Below are 15,612 nucleotides of genomic sequence, written 5' to 3'. Positions count from 1 at the left end.
TTATGTCTCTTTATTGATATTCTCTTTTTGGTGAGATATTGTTCTGGTTTCTTTCAGTTCTTTTGAGCATATTTAAGATAATTGATTAAAGTTTTTTGTCTATTAAGACCAAAGTCTGGGCTTCCTCAGGGAAAGTTTCTATTAATTTCCTGTGATTGAGTCATACTTTCTTGTCTCCTTGCATACCTCATATTTTTTTGTTATAAATTGGACATTTTAAATATTATAATGTGACCACTCTAGAAGTCAGATTCTTCCCTCTCCCCAGGGTTTGTTGTTGCTGCTTGTTTTGAGTTGTAGTTTTATTCAGTGACTTTTCTAGACTATTTTTGTGAAGACTGAATTCTTTGTTATGTGTGGTCACTTCCCTAGGCAACAGTGGGTTCATTTACCTTTGGATATATTTTTTTATACTTTTTAAAAAATCTTTATTGTTGAATGTATTACAGATGTTCCTCATTTTTCCCCTATTGACCCCCTCCTCCTCCTGCCTTTTCCCACACTGTTATCTGTGTCCATTGGTTATGCATATAAGTTCTTTGGTTTATTTCTTCCCAGCCCGCAACCTCCTACCCTTTGAGGTTTGTCAGTCTAGCAACCACTTTGTACTTCTTAATCCCTTCACCGTTTCACCCATTCCCCCAACCCCCCTCCCATCTGGCAACCAATAAAATGTTCTCTGTATCTATGAGAATGTTTCTGTTCTGCCTGTTCATTTTGTTTGTAGATTCCATTGTCGATAGATATGTATTCACTGCCATTTTGTTTGTTCATATATTTTATCTTTTTCTTCTAAAAGACCCTTCAACATTTCATATAATAACGGTTTGGTGGTGATGAACTCCTTTAACTTTTTCTTGTCTGGGAAAGTCTTTATATGGCCATCGATTCTAAATGATAGCTTTGCAAAATAGAGTAATCTAGGTTCTTGCTTTTCATCACTCTGAGTATTTCTTGCCACTCCCTTCTGGCCTGCAAAGTTTCTTTTGAGAAATCAGCTGACAGACTTATGGGAACTCCCTTGTAGGTAACTAGCTGCCTTTCTCTTGCTGCTTTTAAGATTCTCTCTTTGTCTTGAACCTTTTGCATTTTGATGATGATGTGTCTTGGTGTGGTCCTCTTGGGGTTGATCTTGTTTAGGACCCTCTCTGCTTCCTGGACTTATATGTCTGTTTCCTTCACCAAGGTAGGGAAGTTTTCTGCCATTATTGTTTCAAATAGGTTTTCGATTTCTTGTTTTCTCTCTTCTCCTCCTGGCACCCCCAAGATGAGAATGTTGGCATGCTTGAAGTTGTCCCAGAGGCTCCTTACACTCTCCTCATTTTTTTGGATTCTTTTTTCTTTTTGCTATTCTGATTGGGTGTTTTTTGCTTCTTTATATTCCAAATCAATGGCTTGCTTCTTGGCTTTACCTACTCTACTATTGAATCTGTGTAAGTTATTCCTTATTTCAGTTAGTGCCTCCTTCATTTCTGACTGTGCACCCTTCATTTCTGACTGGTCCTTTTTTATGCTCTTGAGGCCCTCACTAAGTTCGCTGAGGTTCTCACTAAGTTCATTGAGCATCCTTATAAGCAGTATTTTGAACTCGGTATCTGTTAGGTTGCTTATTTCCATTTCACTTAGTTCTTTTCCTGGGGTTTTGTTCTGTTCTTTCATTTGGGACCTGTTTCTTTGTCTCCTCATTTTGGCTGCCTTTCTGTGTTTGTTTCTGTGTATTACTTAATGAGAGGTATGGGGCTAGCTGAGACCAGATGCTGATTGTTTGAAAGAATTTAGGAAAACCTGAAGCAGGATCCAAGACAGGCCAATCCTATGGTGAAGCAACTGGCAACAGCTTGGGTGGGTCTGAAAGTTGGGTGGGGTGGGGCCTCAGGGGATCACCAGGGCGGGGCAACCAGTGTGAGCCAGGTTGCTGGAGTCCCAGATATGGTGGCTGTCTGCCACCCCAGGGAAGGGCTCACCAAAGGCACAAAGGCCTCTGACAGCATGTTTGTCCCAGAGAAAACCCCCTCTCCAGCCCTCGCTCCAGTGCCAAACAGCTCAGTTCTTCCCTGTATGTCTCTGGCACCACTCGAGCTGCCTCCCACTCAAGCTTAGAGGGAGAGAGTCCGATAAGTCCGTGCGCGGGCCCTTTAAGGAGCTGCCTGGGGCTCCAGCTGCCTCAACCTCCCTGAGCCTCAGTTCCTGTTGGTTTTTCCAGCCAGAAGTTATGGGAACTTCTCTTTTTGGCACTGCAACCCTGAGCAGGGCACCTGGTGTGGGATGGGGACCCCTCAGTCCTCAGGGAGGACCTTTCCAGGTGAGGTGTCCTCCTGATTTTTATCTGCCACACGTGGGTGTGGGACCAGCCCATCCGCCTCCGCCCCTCCTACCAGTCTGGATGTGGCTTCTGCTTTAATTCCGTAGTTGTAGGACTTCCATTCAGCTGGATTTCAGGTGGTTTTGCATGATGGGTGTTCTGTAGTTTAGTTGTAACTTGGATGTGGTTGTGGGAGGACACGATACTGCGTTTACCTACCTGTCATCTTGACCGGAAGTCATCTGTGGATATTTTTGACCAGTGCCTTCCATAGCTGCTTGTCTGCCCTGGGGGAGTTCCAAGTTAGGAAAATAAAGGCAAGTCCTTTGCATTATGCCTTCAGTGAACCCCCAGACAGGTTAAAATAACCACGATTCTTTAATAACAAGGTCTGTTTGCTCCTTCCGGCCCCAAAAACCCACACCAGGAATGCAGGCTGCCATTTTCAAGATTGCCACCAAGGTATAGATGAGTGTGTGTGGGGGGGGGGAGGGGGAGGTGGATAGGTTAAAACATCACAAAGGGTCCAGCTTGTGTGGCTCAGTGGTTGAGCATCAACCCATGCACCAAGAGGTCACTGATTCGATTCCTGGTCAGGACACATGTCCAGGTTGTGCCTAGGTTGGCATGGAGGAGGCAGCCAATCAATGTTCTCTCTTACCAATGTTTCTATCTCTCTCTCCCTCTCCCTTCCTCTTTCTCTAAAATCAATAAAGGAAAAAAAATTCAAAACAAAACAAAACACACCACAAAGGTCTCCTGCTCATTTGGTTACTGTAAACCTTTGAATATTTTCTAGAGTTCCAGTAAAGTTGATTCTGATAGTTTTTGCCATGTTTTTGTAAAGGGATAGGTTCTTGGAATTCCCTGCTCTGCCATATTCCTGACACTACTTATTAATGGCAGTTGTCACAGTTATTTTCTGAAAGCTTTTTGTCCCCCCTTACTATATATCCTTGGGTAGGTCCTGAACCTTCTCTGAATCTGTCTTCCCATCTGTAAAATGGGTGGCTAGAACTGGCCTGGATGGTGGGGTGAAGGCAGTACCATGGGCCCAAGGGAGGAACCAAGACAGTACAGAAAGGAAGTCAGTGGGGAGGCAGGTATGGAGACCAGGGGCACATGACTCAGTGGAGCGTTGGTGGCTAGATGGGGCAGGAAGAGGATAATGGGGTAAAGCATTCCTGGCAGAAGGCACAGCATGTGCAAAGGTAGGGGGCTCTATCCCGGGTGGTCAGGGTAGTAGGAGATGAGCCTGGAGTAGCAGTGAGCCCTGGTTCTGGGAGAGGATCTGCTGTGATGCCACCTTCAGGGAAGGGGCCTATTTCCAGGCTGTAGCTCAGGGTGGATTGGGTGCAGGAGGCTGAGGGGTTGAGTGGTGGGTCTGGTTTGGCAGGTGACCGGCTTCCAGCATTTTGCTGGGTCTCTTCCGGGGCCTCTCTCCACCCACCAGACCTGTTTTTACCATCTCATCATTCTTCCTTCTGCTTCTTGGTGCTTTGCTGTTCCCTGTTTAGAACACCCTACCCCTCAAGTCTGCCTAAAAAAATCACAACATCCAGTTGCCACCCCTTACATGACTTGCCCAGTTAATAACAACTAACATCCATATAGCACATTTGTTCCACCAGGCACCCATCTGAGTGAGTTACACATGTTGACCTAGTTAATCCTGCCAATTCCGCAGATGAGGAAACAAAGGCACATAGAGCTTGAGGAACTTACTCAAGGTCACACAACTTGTGAGTGGCCTAGCCCAACTGTCTGTCTCCAGAGTCCAGCTTCTTAGTGGCCATGCTATCCTGTCTCTCTAGGGCCAATCTGTCCCTTATCTGGTGGTACCATTTTTATCTGTGTCTGGGTCTGTCTATCCCCTCACCCCAGGGCTGGGACTTCTGAGGACAGTGTCCCCTAAGCTTTAGTCTGGGTCTGTGAAGGGTGGTTAAATGGACAGATTCAAGGGTGCCTGAATGCCCTCCACCACCACCTCCCTGTGTCTGAGGGTCTGGTTCCTGTTCCCAGGGTCTCCCTGGGTGGGTACGTGTGTTCTGGGCTTGACCGTGAGCAGGAGCCTGCCCGGAGCAGAGTCCCTGAGAGGGCCCAGGAAGTGGGTGGGGATCCCTGCCGTCGGTCCAGTTTGTGCTAGGTGGCAGAGTGCTGTGTCCCTGGGACTGGGACAGGTGTTTGGGTGGAAGGAAGTCTGGGTCCAGCGGGACAGCTCCAAGTTCTGTGTGCGGCCCTCACTGCCTCCTTCCCGGCTGTTCCCCCTACTCCCCACTATGGTTTGCTTGTCTGTGCTGGAGCATTTGGGCTTCTGGAACCAGAAAATGTCCAGGGCCAAAAATGGGAACAAGAGGCCTTGAAGAGAGAAGAGAAAGAAGGGGGCAAGAAGGAAGGAAGCTAAAGATAAGTAGGGAGAGGGGAGAATGTGGGGGTGGGTGGAGGGTCATAGGGCCTTGGCACTCCACACCCTGTGGGTGGGACCATGCCCCTGTGGCTCACAGCCCGGCACAGATCCCAGCCAGGTACCCAGTCTTGTGTGGCTGCCAAGGCATAGGAACCCAGCTTGGTACCCACTGTGGGGTGAACGCTGTCATTAGGGGTTGCTTGATGTACTCGTGAACCAGGGGGCCCCCTCCCCCAGGCCTCTGCAGGCTGGCGATCAGGGACAGGCTGGCGATCAGGGACAGGCTGGCCTCAGAAGCTGGGTGAGGACAGAGACAGATTCTTCAGAAGCTTTCTCTCAATGTCCTCCAAAGCTCCCACCCCCCCGGGCCCCAACAGCCCCAGATTTTTGTTGTTGTTGTTGTTCAGATAGAATGGGAGAGAGAGAGAGAGAGAAACATTACGTGAGAGAGACACATCCAGTAGTCACCACCCACACAACCCAACCAGGACGGGGGACAAACTGCAACTGAGGTACGTGCCCTTAGCGCAACCAAACCCGGGTCTCTCTGGACCGCAGGCCGATGCTCCAGCTGCTGAGCCAAACCGGCCAGGGCTAGCCCCAGATTTTTATCTGGCCTCACTTGCCAGAGGCAGCCAGTGAACTAGAAAGATCTATGATGCACCTTCCCTTTAGTGTTAAAATTCACGAAGTTTATTATGTTCTACTACATAATACCATAGAAAACATTGATTTTCTCCAAAACTGTAGTCAAGGTGAGGTTCCAGGTGCCTCATTTACGCTGAGGCCGGCGGCTCGCTGCCACTAGCTGCGGTCCCAGTGAAGCTGGCCGCGGATCTCCGACGATGCTGGGGTGGCGGGGGTCCCGCCGACATGAGAGGGGGCCGGGTCGGCGCGGGCGCCCCCTCGCTGTCCCGCCCGCCGGCGTCACCTAAGCCGCCGTTGCCATGGGCCCGCGGCAGATGGCCCGGTTTAGGGTTCCCCGAGGGCGGCGCGCACCGGATTAGGTGAATTAGGGAGCCTGAGCCGAGCGGCCGCCAGAGCCGCCGCCAGACCCTCTCGCCATGGAGGCCCCCGCCCACCCCGCCGACCCCGCCGACCCCGCGGACCCCGCGGACCCCGCGGACCCCGCGGAAGCCGCCGACCCCGCCGACCCCGCCGCCCCGGCGGAGGCGCGCGCCAAGCAGCCGGGCAAGTGGGCGCTGGTGCGCAGCCTGAACCAGGCGCTGAAGACCTACGCGGTCATGCCGGTGAGGCCCGCGGGAGGGTGCGCCCCGGGGACTCCCCCCGGGCCTCAGTTCCCCCGCCTGTCGGCGCCGGGAGGACCACAGGGTCGCGAAGCCTCAGGGTGCACGCAGGCAGGGTTGGGGGTGTGGGGGTGGCCGTGCTGCGTTTGGTCCCTGACTCGCGGCGTGAATGGGCCCTGGCTGCCCCTCCCTGGGCAGAGGCCTTCGCATTTACCCAGGGTGGATGGGCCAGGCCGGGGAGGGTCCAGAGCCCTGCAGCTGTCCCAGGGGCTGGGTGAACTGGCTGGCCCTCTAAGTCTCCCTATCACCCAGAGTTAGCAACTGGACACTCCTTACGCCGGGCGCCCGGGCAAGACGGCTGGTTCATTTTTCCAACCTGTGAAAACGGGGCTAATGAAACCAGTGTCCTGGAGCGCATATGGGGAGGAGGATGTCCCGAAACATCCCTTCATTCCCCAGCAGGCCCTGAGCCCCAGCCCAGGAGGGGAGAGGCGTCATGGACTGAGGCCCGTGATGAGCACCTGGGCTCCTGCCTGGGCCGGAAGAGGGGAGACATCCAGGACAATTGCATTTCCTAGGCTCTCTCACCTTCACCGCACTGACTTCCTCCATTTTAAGGCGGGTGAACCTTGAAGCCCAGAGAGCCTGAAAGACTTACCCAAAGTCACACCGTGTTAGTGGCAGAACTGGGACCTACTTGTTCACTGTGGATGTTCGCTGTTTCCCTGAGGGGGCCCCACCAGGGTACTGGTGTACCCTTGAGAACTTTTAGATTATTCTAGAACATCACCCCTCTGAGGCTGGGAGACCCTTCGCTCCAGCCACTCACTGATAGCAGAGAAGCTGGAATTGTCCCAAGTTACCCAGCCACACTGAGGCACATGCCACACCACAGATGGGGTTTTTGATTCAAGGTGAGGTCCCTAGTGGGGTGCCCCTGCTGGTGGGGGGCGGGGCAGGAATGGGGCTAGATGCAGTCATGGACTGCCTGGAGTCTGGCCGTGGGTAGGAGGGTCTGGTGGGGATAACCTGGGGCGCAGTGACCCTTTCCTCTCATCCTTCTTCCTGCCCCTCAAAAAAGTTTCAGATTCTTTCCCATCTTCCTTCCCTCACACAACCAGGGGTCCCTGACTCATGTTGTTTTGGGTTCAGGCTCTGCAGGTGCTCATAGTTTTATTGGTCACTGATTTGATGTGTGATTGTGGCCAAGTTCCTTTCTGTCTTTGGGCCTCAGTTTCCTTATCTGTAGAATGAAGACCCTTAAAACCTGGATTCATTCTGATTTTCCAAGGACTTTCCTTGGCACCATGGGACCTTTCTCCCTCAGGGGTTATCAGGCCCCAGCATTGTCCCTGATGTGTCTTAGCTGCCATGCTAGCCTCTTCGCAAGTTCTGGCCTAGAGCAGAGACAGCTAAGTCACTTCCCTCCTTGGTTAGGAGGGTTCCTGTCACTTCTGTTTGCTCTGTGGCCCTGAGCTCCTCGCTCAGCCTCTCTGAGCCTCCATCTCCTGCTGACACGAGGTCTTTCACTTTGGTTTTTTGTTCCCTGAGTGGGATGCATTTTCTGTGTGCAGACTCTGGGTTAGCTTAGGGGATACAGGTGACTCAGAGACACTTAACCTTACCCTCTGGCTACCCTCAGCCCAAACTTCCAACTTGCCTTTTGGGCCCATGAGTCATCTGCAGGCAGAGGGCAGAGACCCTGTGCGTGCCCCCGTTCTGCTCACAGAGTTGGTTCAGGGCTGGGCCCAGGGCCCGTCAGGAAAGTGCACTGGATTTGGCTTCATTTCTGGCTCTACCACAAAGCAGCTGTGTGGACTTGGGCACGTTTCTTGACCTCCTTGAGGAGATAAGTGGAGATAGAATCTTCTCCTTCCGGCTTATCATAAGGTTCAATGAAATAGTTAATTACAGGGAGGCATCTAACTCACTACCTGGACCGTTGTGGGGATAATTGTAGGTCAGCCCAGGGCTATGCCCTGGTGCCACAGCCCGCCATGGCTGGCACCCAGGAGTCAGCCATCTCTCTCTCACAATCACACACATACTACCTTTGCCCTGTCTCACACGTGCTTTCACACACTCACACACTCATATGCACACTCACACATATGCTCTTGTGTTCTCTCTCTCTCTCTCTCTCTGAGAGACGGATTCTGCTCTTCTTGTTTGACCCTGGGGAGTCACAGTGACAGACTCAGACCCAGCCCCACCCTCCGAGGGCTGCAGGCTGGTGGGGAATGGACACAGAGGCTGGTGACCCAGGGTGGTGGTGCTGACCCAGGGGAGCCTTCATTCTCCACAGAGCAGCCAAGGTGATGTTCTGAAAATCACTCCGTTCTCCTGCTTAAAACCTCCCAATGGCTTCTTGTCATACTTCAAAGTCCAGCTCCTGCCATGGCTTTCAGGGCCCTCATTTGTCTGGCTTGGGCTGCCATCACTGCTCCAGGCACCTGCTACTTCCCTGCTCCGTCACCGGAGTCTGGGCCAGGATGGCCACAGCTGGCTTTGCAAACGTGTGCTGAACGAATGAGGAAACTCGGGAGGGAGGAGAGGGGGGTGCCCGGGAGAGTTGCTATTCGTTCTGGATCTGAACAGACCTGTGGGCACCCACTCTTTGGAAAGTGGTGTGGGGGCAGGTGGAGAAGCACGGCGGAGCAGGGTGTGCAGGCGGCCCGAAGGCTGGCACTCAGCGAGGGCGAGGAGTGCCGCAGAAAGTGCAGCTTGGGCTTGGGACTAGAGTCGCCGTGAGGACACACGAGGCAGTGTATGGAGGAGCCATGCTCCCCGGGCACACAGTGGATGTCCTGGTGCCACGTGAGTTCTCCTCCCCTTCCAGAGGCGCTCCAGTTGCTTTGACTTTTTCTGGATAAAGCTTGGGTTAGAAGTAAGCCTGGATCTAACAGGCACTAACCTCTTGTGAAGCGAAGACCCACTCTGGCAGCTGTGGTTGAAAAATAGTTGTTTCCAATGGGAACAGAAGGGGCTGAAACAGTAATGAGTTGGCCCCAGGCCTCACTGAGCCCACCCCTCACTGAAGCATGTGGAAACTGAGGCTCCAAGTGGTCAATGACTTGTCCAAGGCCAAGTAGGTCCTACAACCCAGTCTCCTGACTCATAGCCCTGAGCTATTGCCACTGGGCCATTCCTGTGGGCTTATTTCATTGTGAATCAGTTTTATCAGCTGCTAGGTTTCTAACTGCTATTTGATAGTAAGTTATATTTTTATTAGGATATCTACATTCTCTTACCCTCCTGGGGAATGTGGGAACCACCAAAAAGAATACTCTTACTGGATTAGAATAAAATCAAAATGTTTACCTCCAGGTCAATGAGAACCTTAGTGTCCTGAATTTTGTCCACCTCTATGACTAACGTCTCTCCCATCAGGTCCTGACACAATGGCCTCCTTACTGTTCCTTCCTGCCACAGGACCTTTGCACTTGTCATTTCTTCTGCCCAGATGTCTACTCTTGTTCTTTCCTTGTCTGGCTGCTTCTCGCCTTTCAGGTCTCAGCTCTGAGATTTCCTCCACAGACTGGCTGCCCTGGCTACTGCCTCTCCTGTCAGCCTCTCAGTCATTCTCCACCACTGGGGTGCTCATTTTGATCACAACCCTCACCATGATTCAGCATGGTCATGTTAACATACTTGCTCAGCTGTTTGTTTTCTGTGTCCTGACAACTGGAATGTAGACACCATGGTCACTGGTTGATTCCAGCATTTAGCTCAGTCAGTGCCTTGTATTCAGTAGGTGCTCAATCCATGTTTGTTGAATGCATCACTGCTGAAGGTGGTTGTCCTAAGTCTGTTCCTCTGACTCTGGGTTTTATATTTGCCTTCCCTGTGCCCTGAGTGTGTAGTGAGAGCCAGGCCCTGTGCCGGGGGTTGCAGGGGACACAAACATGACACAACCTCCCACTCAGGATCAGGGCTGTACCCACAAGCCAGGCGACAGTGTGACTGAACTTGTACTATAAGGCCTGGTACAGAGCGGTGTCACTGTGAGGAGCCCCGAACTACGACCATGAGACCCTGGAGGTGACGGAGGCTGTTTGGGTGTCCTGTGGGGACACCTCCTTTGGGACAGAGGAGAAGTGGCTTGGGTGCCTTGTTGTTTCTTCCTAAAACTCAGGGAGCCCGCTGCACATGTGTGAGGTGTAGAGCCTCGGGAGAGCCGGGCTTTGAACGGGCCTGGGTTTGAAGCTGCCGAGCCGCATGATCTGGGCTGCTCTCTGACCCCTGCTTACTCGCATGTAGCATCAGGACACTCATGTAGTCACTGCTACAGAGCAGGGCTGATGGCATTGCTTAAACGCTCGGCCCAGGGCCTGCAGCAGATGGCTTCCAGCAAGTACAAGCACCCTCTTTTTTCCTCTCCTGTGCTTGGCCCAAAGCCTCTGGTGGTAGGGGTGGGGTACAGGACTGCTTGAAGGGGTGCCCGAGCCCCATCCCTGCTCACCTGGCCTGGGACTGTCTCTCACCCACAGGGGGACTATGTCTGGATGGACCTGAGATCTGGGCAGGAGTTTGATGTGCCCATCGGGGCAGTGGTGAAACTCTGCGACTCTGGGCAGATCCAGGTGGTGGACGACGAAGGCAATGTGAGTCATGCCCCCTCCCCTGCCCCCAGGTCTTGGGAGGGACACGGGCTGACAGGCGACCTAAGGGAGGGGCCAGGCAGTGACCCCCTCCAGGGGGTGGAGGAGGTGCCTGTGCCCTCACTTCTGCCTCTCCCCTGCCCCAGCACCCTCCATGGAGTTTCCCCCACTGCCCTGTGAGAGGATGCTCCCCCTTCAAGCGTCCTGTTCTGTGTCCACAAGCATAACCCATTTTGTCTAGTGTCAGAGACGTGCGTCTGTGTGGGCAGGTGTGTGTGTACCGTGAGGCGGGGGCGGCGCCGGGCTGGGAGCTCTCGGCACATGCCTGCTTCAGGGTCAGACCGACTAGGTTCAAATCCATCCCGCTCACTCCCCGGCTATGGAAGCTTTGCCATGTCTCTTTTCCTCCTGAGCCTCGGTTTCTTCTTCTGTAAAATGGGGATAACAGGAATTGTCTCAGAGAGTGCTGACCCACAAGTGAGGTCACACATGGAGAGCACCTCGGGAAAATGAGTCTGAAACCACCCCTAGTCTCGCTGCACTGGGTCACAACATCCTGTGACTTCACTGTCCCCCTTGATGCACCCTCAGAATCAGCCTAGCAGATTAACCCTTTGTCTCTCGTGGCCCTGAAGGAATGGGACACGGGCAGTGTGAGTGGGCAAGTAGTGAGACTGGGGCTCTGAGGAGGGAAGGAAGTGTCTGAGGAAGGTGGGTGGTCTGGATGAGGGCTCCAAGGGGAAGCCTGGGGCCTCTGAACATGTGTGCGTGTGTACTGCACATGTATGTTCTGCATGGGGACGTGGGGATGTGGTGCAGAGAACAAGGCTGCGGCTTAGCAGGGGCATGAGGGACCCAGGGGGATTCAGTTCCCCTGTAATTTGGGTTGTGCTCAGTGCTATGCCCAGCACTGGGGACATGGAGATGGAGCAAGTCCTTGTCTTGGGCTCCTGGTCTGACGGGGAGACAGGGGACAGCAACGCGGAGCAGAAGGCCCTGCTGGGTGAGGGGAGGGCTCGGGACCCTGGGGCCTGGGACTGGACATGGAGGGGTGGGGCATTACCATTATCCCTGCAGCTCCCGGGACACCCCATCAGGGTCTGCACAGCCCTGTGACCCAGGTCGGTCTTTAGGTCCTCAGCATCTGGGACAGGCAGAGAGGGCAGCCACTGTTACCCAAGGGAAACTGGCGCAGAGAGGGACCACCAGAACCCCTCACACAGCTAGTGAGGGATGGTGCTGGGATTAGGACCCAGGGCCTCTGGCCTCTGCCTTCGGTTCCCCTCCCAATACCTCGGTGGCAGCTTGGGGGCTCAGGTTCTGTTAGCCACACCTTTGTCCCCGAGTGTGGGAGTGCCTGCAGTGTCACTCCAGAGGCTCCAGTTCGAGGGCTGTCCAGGAAGCCAGTGAGGTTCCAGCCACAGAAGGGGGGCTGGCAGCGCAAACAGGCCCACTAACCTGCCGGCAGCCCCAGGGTGGGGCCCAGGGACGCTGCCTACAGGCTTGAGTTTCACCTGGGTCGTGTTGCATGTCAGATGGTGTCCCGTAACTGTGTCACCAGATCTCAGGGTCCCCTCCCACCTGCCCCCACTAAGGCCCTGAGAGTGGGGGCTGCAGCATGTGAGGGCCATGACTGACTGGCCTGGAGCAGGCTGGGGCTGGGTTAGTGTCGATGGAACTGGGTGCCTGGGCTCTGGCCTCTTGCACCAGCCCTTCTCACTCATGCCCGCCTCACCCTTCCAGGCCACCTCTTGTTCCTCCGCCTTCCCACAGACTCTTCCAACTTGAGGGTAGGCACCAGGCGACTCACTCGGGTTCCCCAGAGCTCAACAAAGGGTCTGCCCAGAAAATGTTATTCGTAAAAACTTGCTGAATGAATGAATGAATGAATGAATGAATGAATGAATGAAAGGTATGGTTCTGGTCCTCAGTGGAACCCTAACACTCTGCCTTTGCCCACGCCATTCCCATTGTCACATGTACCCCCGCCCCATTCCTCTACAGAGCGAGTGGCCCTGTCTCTCCGAGCTCAGTGCCAGGCCAGCGGTGTCCCCAGCCCTGGAACTGGCCATGTTCTCTTTCCTCCCCTCTCGCTCTCTCTGGTATCCCTCCAGGGCCAGGCCTTGGTTTCTGGCCTGTGCTGTGGGTGCCGGTGGACATTGATCTGAGGGGGGCCGATCTCAGCTGGAAAGGGGTGGGAGAGGCTCAGCTCTGCCGTCTGACTGGGCCACGGCCTCTTGCGTGTGGCTCCTCACTGTGAAACACGGCTGGTCATGAGCAAATACCCAGCACCGGCTGAGCAGTTAGCAAGCACCGGAGCTTTTTAGAGACCTGGCAGGAGTAAAACAAAGGTTGGCCTTTGTTGTGTCATTTAATCCTCCCCAAATCCCCAAGAAAAATGGATTATTCTGATTCCCATTTCCTAGATGAGGCCGTGGAGGCTCGGGGGAGCAGTGACATGCATAGGACCACAGGGTACACAGTGGCTGAGCTGCCCCTTATCTGTGTGCTGAACTGCTGGGGGGAGGACTGTGGACCCAGAGATGGGGTGGAGTGGAGAAGGCGGACAGCCACCCAGGAGTCCGCTCCCTCTGGCCCCCTTGGGCTCTAGGACCGAGCAGTGAGCAGGGACCAGGCAGAAGGAATTTTCCAACTGGATCAGCTTTTATGAGGAAATAGGGTGCCTGGACTAGAGGAATGTTCCACTGGGGACTGGAGAGTCCAGGCATGCTCTTCCATCTCGCCACCGGCCCATTCATGCCTCGGGAGAGCTGTGTGAGGGCCTGACCTGGACTGAATGGCTCCTGCCCAGGAGGCGCTGTGAAATGCCAGGGAAACTGGAGTTGTGGGCAATGGCTGTCCCTGTCTCTGAACCCTCTGAGGGCCTGTGCGGGCCACCACCCTACGCTGGTCCTGTTCTCCCATGTGGAGTGAGGGGGTTGGAATAGGAGGCCCCTGGGGTCTCCCCATGACTAGGACTCCTGCTTCTAATTCAGACCTGGTCCTCATGGTCTCCAGCTGGCCATCTGTCCCGTTAGAGACTCCCTGCTATGTCCTTTGTGCCCAGTCCCGTATGAGGCACTGTGGAAGGGACACAGCAGACACGGGCACTCCAGGAGTGCCCAGCCTTGGGGCAAATGGGGATGTCAGGGACAGAACGCACACAGTGGCACCCCAGGTGACCACTGCCTTGCAGTGGGAGGTCCAGGCAATGTAGGAACCCAGAGGTGGCCCCTGACCTGGCCTGCGGTGGACATGGGGGGCTGGCACAGGTGGAGCATGGGGTCTTAGAATGGGGACCATCTGAGCTGAGCCTCAAAGGCTGAGTGGAAAGAAGGAACAGCACGGGCAAGGTCACAGAGGAGTTTGGGGATGTGGGTGCCACCCTCCTTTGCCTTGGAAGTACAGGGGTTACTGGAGCAAAGCCGAGCAGTCCCTGTATCCAGCTCTGCTTGAATGCCAGGCTGGAGAGCGGAGAGGGAGAGAGTCAGAGAGGCACTCAAAGCCCCAGAGTAGTGGGGTCAGACCGGTGCTTGAGGAAACTCCCAGGCGACGAGGGACAGGAGGGGAGGGCTGGAGGGAGGTGGAGGACGGTAGGGGCAGGCATCAGGGGAGAGATGGTCTGGACCAGGGCTCGAGGTTGGCGTGGAGAGCATGTCAGGGGAGAATGGGTAGGAGTGGGTGACTGGTTGGATGGGGGTGAGAAAGGATGGGGCGCTGATGCCCAGATTCCTGCTAGTGTCCAGGTGTTGGGGTTGATTCTCCCAGAGGGGACCTGGAGGAGAATCAGGTGTGAGAGTTCATGACTTGTGTGTCACTCCTGCTCAGCAAGTCTGAGGGCTTGAGCAGGAAGGTGGCAGAGGGGTCCTCCTCACCCCGTCCCCAAAAGTCAGGTTCCAGCCAGGTCCTGAGGCTGCCAGGGTTCTGGTGTTTGGGAAGAGGCCCCAGAGGGCCGTGGGGGCTTGACTCAGGCTGTGATCATACCCCAGAGCACAGGTCACACTCTCTCTCCCCTGAGGGCTGGGACTGTGAGGAGAAGATGCTGGAGACCACCAGGGGCGAGGGGAGGCTTCCAGAGCTGGGGGGAAACTGGACTTGGCAAGATTATTGAACAAGCCAATGCTTTGACCAGATGCTCCACTGTCTGTCACCTGCTGGCAGCAGGGACTGTCGCAGGGAAGAGCAGGGAGCCAGAGGGTTTCCGCTGCAGCTCAGTACTGGAAGCTGCCCTGCCCCACATACATCAGCCCCTGGATATATCCCGATGGGTCCGCCTCTCCCACCTCCACGCTACTGCCTCCCTTCGCCAGCCGCAGTCTTTGCTTGCTGTGTCCTGGCCCTGGACTGTCCTCTCTGGGGAATCCCACAGCTGACAGGGGCTCATATCTTTCAGGTCTCAGCTCGACCGTCACCTCCTCTGGAGGTGGTCCCTGACCCCATGTAAAGTAGCTCCCCGGTGATTCTCCCTCCTGTGTGCCTGCTGCTTTATTCTCGGAACTGTTGGAAATGACTGTGCATTTATCTACCGGAGCCTAGATGTGAAGCCAAGGCTAACTCCAACTGTTACACTTTCCATTCAGTTCTGTACAGTGACGAGGGGGCTGTAACCCCCTTATGTTAACTGTAAGGTGGGCCAAAACCCCTGGTCTGCCTGCCTCTTGTTTGTAGAGAGAATGCCTAAGAGGAGGAGAGGCCCATGGGGGTGGGGGGGCAGGACCGTCCTCATAGACTCCCCCGTCTTAGCACTGGTGCATTAGGCTGTGGAAGAGAACACAGTCCTTACCAGGGTCGCCCAGACCAGGGGTTCCCTTCCTTCCAGGGCCTTTTCCCCAGCAGTACGTGGCGGGGGTTCAGGGGCGCAACCTGACATTGGCCTCGGTGCCTTCCCACAGGAACACTGGATCACCCCACAAAAGGCCACGCACATCAAGCCCATGCACCCCACGTCAGTGCATGGCGTGGAGGACATGATCCGCCTGGGGGACCTCAATGAGGCTGGCATCCTGCGCAACCTGCTCATCCGCTACCGGGACCACCTCATCTATGTGAGTGCTG

General features: G+C 54.6%; 1 protein-coding gene across 1 annotated transcript in view; it reads left to right on the top strand.

Annotated features, from left to right (window-relative positions):
- Window positions 1–15,612, top strand: part of MYO7A (myosin VIIA) — a 79,798-nt gene that overhangs the window by 5,144 nt on the left and 59,042 nt on the right. The window contains exons 2-3 of the mRNA XM_036257845.1: window positions 10,447–10,560; window positions 15,450–15,602. Of these exons, the coding sequence (XP_036113738.1) occupies window positions 10,447–10,560; window positions 15,450–15,602 (267 nt within the window). The remainder of the gene's footprint in view (window positions 1–10,446; window positions 10,561–15,449; window positions 15,603–15,612) is intronic.

This window comes from Molossus molossus, unplaced genomic scaffold, assembly GCF_014108415.1.
Source record: "Molossus molossus isolate mMolMol1 unplaced genomic scaffold, mMolMol1.p scaffold_m16_p_13, whole genome shotgun sequence".
Lineage (NCBI taxonomy): Eukaryota > Metazoa > Chordata > Mammalia > Chiroptera > Molossidae > Molossus > Molossus molossus.
This window is presented reverse-complemented; position numbering and strand designations above follow the sequence as displayed.